The 6,000-nt window shown below is 43.9% G+C and overlaps 1 protein-coding gene across 3 annotated transcripts in view; it reads left to right on the plus strand.

Moving 5' to 3' along the window:
- Positions 1 to 5,618, plus strand: part of MFHAS1 (multifunctional ROCO family signaling regulator 1) — a 124,479-nt gene extending 118,861 nt beyond the window's left edge. For all 3 annotated transcript variants that reach the window (XR_014239081.1, XM_082374944.1, XM_082374945.1), the window contains one exon: positions 3,036 to 5,618. Coding sequence is in view for 2 of the 3 variants with exons in the window: in XM_082374944.1 (XP_082231070.1) it covers positions 3,036 to 3,069 (34 nt within the window). In the remaining variant the exon portion in view is untranslated. The remainder of the gene's footprint in view (positions 1 to 3,035) is intronic.
- The last annotated feature ends 382 nt before the right edge of the window (positions 5,619 to 6,000 follow it).

The raw sequence follows: 6,000 nt of genomic DNA on the forward strand, positions 1-6,000 counted from the left end.
GGCACAAAGACAGTCCCGAGTTGTCCGGAGCCCGGCCCTGGTGTGATCAGGGCAGGTAGAGTGGCCTGGAGTGTGAGAGCCTGATAAACGGGGTGGTTAGGGGTGTGGACCCTGGCTTCGCTGGTTTGCATGAGAAGCACGCTCGCGTCTGACTTGCTGACTACGTGTGGGCACTAGCTGGCTGAGCCTGGGAGGGGCGGTCTCTCCACGGCGGGCAAGGCGGCAGAGGACAGAAAAGTCCCGCTTAACAGCAGTACAACAGGGTGTGGCTTCACTGAGCTTCTAAATACGCTGAAGGCGTTTGCCGCGTCCCAGGAAGAGCAGGCTCCGTAACCTGCGGGGATTCTGGGGCTTGCCCCCCAGCTGACCCCTCCCTTCAGCTGCGGGCCTGTTTCCATCGTCCCGCCCGGCAGCTCCCTTGGACGCGCACATTTCGTCCCCCTGCCCCGGAGCTCTTCACTGCCCGTGCCTCCGCCCGTCTCCGGGGATGGCATCGCTTTGCGCCATCTGCCAGGCTGGGGGTCTGTCCACTCAACCCTTCCCGCGTGCAGTCAGCCTTCCACTGAGACCTCTTACCCCACCTCATCAGTGTGTCTTGAATGAGTGAATCTGCCCATGGAACTTTCTCTTCGGCCCCTGCTTTCCTGTAGGTCCTCCTGTCTCTGCCAAGATCCCTGTGACTGAGTGTCAACTGGCCTCCTCCTCGCTAGTCTTTTTGTCCCTGAAACCAATTGATTTTTCAACATCAGGCCCCATCAACTTTCTATTGGAAAGCCTTGAATGGCTTCCTGGTGATTATGGTGCAAGTTCAAAATCCCGGGCATGACACACAAGGTTCCCAAGCAGACCCCAGCCACCCTCCGGACGCGTGACGCTCCCTGACTGTGGAGGGCCAGCCATACCCGACCTCTGGCCGGCTCTCGGCCCACAGCCAGCTGCCACCCCTTCTCTCCTACCTGATGAAGGCCCATCGTCCCTAAGACTCAGGACATGTGTCGCCTCCTCTGAGAAGCCACCCCCAGTCCTTCTGACTGTACTCAGACCCTCTTTCCTTCACATCTCCTTAATACTTCTCATCCACCCCCTTACAGAAATGATCTCAGAGTAGCTTGGCTGTTTTTCCCTGTGACTTTTTCATCACATCTTATTCCTTATTCATTCAGCAGATCTTTGTTGAGTATTTGCCCTCTACGAGGCATTGTGCCAACTGTTGAGGGTACAGAAATAATAGAGATCCACAAGAATCTAATAGCTTCCGTGGGGAGGATGGGAACCAAAGACACAACCAGAGAAACTTGTGAATGTCTAATTCCAATTAAAATGTGATACCTGCAGCGACAGGTGTATCGACAAAGTCCTGTGGACACAGAGAAGAAAGAACTCGGCCAGACAATTAGGAAGAGCTCCAGGAAGTAGCATTTGAGGTGGATCTTGACAGATGAGGGCGAGTTTATTGAGATGGAGGAGCAGGGAGAGGTGGGGAAGTTTGGTGATGCGATGGCTCTTCTCTTTCCCTAAGCGCCCACACAAGAAAAATGATATCCACGTGGAAAAATGCTCAAACCGGTTTTCCTTTTTCTCCCTTGAACACTGGAATATTCCCTCTAGGTGCCCTTGATTACATATCCTTGTGTTTCTCAGTCTTTCTAGTGGCTCAGGGGAGCAGACAGCCAGACACAACTGCCTGCGTTTCTCAAGGTTTGTTAGATTCAGTAAGAAAAGCGTAATGTAGCACCTCCCCCCCCATGAAGCTGGAACTTCTTCACCAGAGTTAACTGCTTAGTTGGGATGAGTGTTCACACTGCCATCCTCTTTACACTTAGATTTATGATTACTTGAGTTTGAGGCAGTTTCCAAAACCTTCTCTACTGGGAAGTTTACTCTATTAATAGGCCTTCCAAAAGTCCATATGCCTCAGTGCCAAAGAAATGTGAAACTACCCCTAGGGCCCCAAATATTCCAGCCTTGCTTTTAGCTGTCAAGCATACTTCGGAGTCAAATAACCCTCTTTAAAGGCCTGGCCCTGCTGCTCACTGGTGTGTGCCCTTGGGGAAGTTATCTAACCTCTTGGAACCTTAGCTTCTTTCTTGGTGAATGCAGAGCTTACCTGATAGAGCGTTATGAGTTTAGGATTAATCAAATAATGCAACACGGTGAATGATGCGATTCCTAGTGTGTAGTAAGTACTTAGTAAATGGAAGGTGCCTATTTTTGGTGATGTTATTAATATTATGCTCAGCCAATTCTTATGTGGGCTAGAGAGATGTCTTAGGTAGATATTGAATTATCAGTTACAAAAAAATCAGGCAGCATTAAGAGAGATGCGGGGTGGAGGGTGGGAGAAGCAGGTAATAACCCCATTATGTCTTTGTATGTTTTATTAAATGTTGTCAAAACACTTTTAAAAATATCACATCATGTGTCATTATAGGAAAGCTAAAATAAGGGATGGGAGCATTTGACATGTTTTCGTCTAACCACTTTGTCTGAATTGAATGCCACTTGGTTTAATTAGTTGATGATACAGCAGTTTCTTCATTTTATTTTCATCCAACTCCAGCTTTTAGTTTGGCAGTCTTTAAGTAAAATCATGCTTTTTAGTCCAGATAGACACTCATTCTCACTTCTTAGTACAGATATATATTCAGTGTTATTTAGTGTGTCTATGTGTGTTTCCTGAAAGGAAGCAGTGCTGTGTTTAGAGTTCAGGATTCTTAATCAGAAATCTAGTTAAGCTGTGAAATTACAATGGAATAGGTAGTTATAGCTAATTCGTCTAGTTTTCTCTTTATGTCTGAGCTTAATGTCATAAACAGAAATGTTTGACTAGGTTTCTAGTAAAAAGCCTCTTTCCTTTGTAGGAACATTAGTTGCCTGCATTTACAATTTTATACAGAGCTGTAGAAGTAGACATGAAAATCAGTGGTGCAAAAAAAACCAAAAAAGATACTATGACTTGCTGTTCTTATCATTGAGAATATCGTTTCCTATTTCCTTTGTTCATTTCTGTGCTTTCTTCTCATCTACCCACATAGGAAGAACGTTGGTGAAAAGCACAGAAACCAGTGACTTTTATGGCTGTGGAATTTCCATGGAGAAAAGAGCATCAGAACGCACCTGGACCATCTTTTGTACCCGGCAAACCCTCCACACTCCCTGGCGTGTTCTGTGAATTTGAGTGCATGTGTGTTCAGGGTGCTTTCAGGGAGGAAGCACACCTAGCCTGTAGACGAGGTGGGGAGGGGCGGGGCAGGGGCGGGGAAGAATGGGAGAGAATGTGGAGCAAATGTTTTACAACCTGAACCTCAGAACTGTGATCCTCCAAGGAGAGCGCTACTTGAAGAAAAAAAAAAAAAAAAAAAGTCGAATGGCTTCTCAGGGATTTTTGTTTTCCGTGCACATATAAGCCATAATTCCAGTACAGGTGGCAGTATTTAGAGCACTCAGATTTCAGTTCTGTTAAATGTGAAAGAGGGATCGACTGACCATTCATTGCTGTTCCGTAACTAGTGTAAAATATGTATATGTTTATCTTTATTTTTATAATATGCAAATACATTTAAATTTATACAGTTTGAAGCTTCTAGAGTTAGTTAACACTGGGTGCAATATTCTGATGAGAACTGTGCCAAGATGGGGCTGATTTCTTGTTTTAGCATAGGACCTTTTGTTTATTCTTTAATTCTTTGCAGATTAAAAAAAAGATACCTATCTCTCTGCCCATGGATTAAGGGTTGGTTCATAGAGTTTGCCGATAATCAGCAAGAACTTTAAACATGCATTTCAGATCAGGCAGTGGCTGTACTTTTAAATAAAGGTCCCTGCCTGTAAACTGTTGGGCAGCGTAGGAGGATTTTTCCTTTTCTTTGCCCCCACACATCACTAGTGTTGGGCAGAGTCTTCCTTGCTCCAGGCTTTGTGATGACGGTGAGTTGTTACTGGGTGATAGTCTGATGGAGGCCTGGGGATTAAGATTCTTCAGGGGACGGGGATTAAGGGATCCACAAATCCAAGGAAAAGCAGAGTCTTGCAATAGCTTCAGATAATCAGCAGTCAGTTCTGAAGCATGTAAAGAGCTCTGCTAATAAGTCCTTTCTTTTCTGCCCCCAGAACAGAGTCTGTGAAATTTAGCAGAGCACTCTGAAAGCCCTCCACACCTGGTGTCAGACCGTAAGATAGTGAGTTGCCTAACTGGAGAGCATAAGCCCACATTGGTTATTTTATAAATACAGAGCCTCTGATTGGATGATCTACTGCCAAGAACTAGTAAAACCCTGGTTTTAAAATCTCCGCGAGGTAAAACTTAAAAAGCCAACCAACCAAACTGCTCTCTCTTCTCCTCCTCATCGGGGCCAAGCAGCATCTGCTGCAATAGTAACACATTCTTTGAAGAGTGTGCCTGACTCTGTTTACATCTGCCTCCTCTGCGTGTTGATTGAAAATGTGTAAAACTGTTTCTCACCCGTGTAAGGCAAGAAAAGTGAGTCAGCTGGTATTATTCTTTTACTTCTTCTATAAAGTATTGACTCTTGGAATGCCACAGTATATGACAGAAGTAACAAAGAAGCAAGTGGCTGCATTGTGAAAAATCGCGAATCAATTTTTGTAGATTATTTTGTGCCCCAGGAGTTAACTTTATTAACTCCAGAACCTCAGTTAAACAAGTATGACTTCTTATAATCATAAAATCAAATGGGATCAGACTAGTTCTGCATTTTAATACTTGAATATGACACCTCAAATTTGCATTTTCTTTTGGAACAGTCACGAGATTCACCTTGTTAATCCTTTTGTCACAGTTCTCCTGTGCATGTGTGCATACGTGTGTGTGTGTGTGTGTGTGTAAGTGTAAACTGAATGGTAACATTTAATTGCTTTATGGATTGGGCATAAAAGTTTTTTCAGTCGGCACAAACAGTTCCTGAACTGTCAAATTAACCGACTTTGACCAGGAAAAGACTTGTAAATGACTTCAGGCTAACTCCCCAGGGGACCATATTAAATGAAAAAAAAAAAAAAGCTCCTTTGGGTGACATACCCTGCAAAGTATGTGCTCTTGTCATGAACATAGATGCCCATATTCTTAATATCTGCTATTTTTGGACAAGTGATGTTTTGTGCTGTCATCTGAACCCTAGAGAAGCAGTATAAGAAGAAATTTTGGTGTCACATGTACTTTAGCAAAAAGGTCATCATGGTAGAGGGTCATGTGACCAAAAGCAGCTCCAGAAAAGCTTGAGAACTTGCTTCACGGTTGGGGGAGGGTCGGAGATACAGAAAACATTCTGCTCTATAGGAATTTTCTTCATTTATGCAGGAAATTCCATTTTCTCTTTCAACACCTGGGAAGACTCAGCCGGGGAGGCTGACAGGCAATTCATAAGCACAAGGGGAATCTTTTCCAACCAAGTCGTCCCTGCCTCGCAAACAAAAGCCCTCCAAGTTTGTTATGGTTTCTATTCTTGCATCTTGTGGTATCAAAACCACTTCCTGGAATTGTAAAAGCGCTGCCAGAATAAATGTTTTTCCCTCTTCCAAGAAAAAAACGACAGTGCTCATATTTGACACTTGTGCACTGGACTCTTTTGAATGAATAAAATGGAAAGGGTTTGGTGTCATTCCTGATGGGGTGTGTGTTCTTTTTCATGCCACAGTTTGTGAATTGTAATTGTGGTTTCCTATTTAATTGTCATAACCAGGCAGAAATTAAAAAAAAAAAACAAAAAAGTTTAATAAAAACACAAAGAAATGGTTAAGCAGTTATATTTCCAGAGTTGAGTTATTTCTGTCTGTTTTTGTTTCAGTTTTATCAGTTAGGAACTCACTATATTCCATTTTTAGTTCTGAAGGCACTTTTGAGCCACAGGAGGTGGATGGCAGCAGCTCTGGTTGTGGACTGAGCTCCCAGGAAGGAAACGAATGAATCTGTTTCATACTCTGCCTCCGCCTTCAGGCTGGAGGGTCAGGTCTTGAATATCGGCCGTTTCTTAAATCAGAACC

This window comes from Balaenoptera borealis (assembly GCF_965194805.1).
Source record: "Balaenoptera borealis genome assembly, chromosome: 21".
NCBI lineage: Eukaryota > Metazoa > Chordata > Mammalia > Artiodactyla > Balaenopteridae > Balaenoptera > Balaenoptera borealis.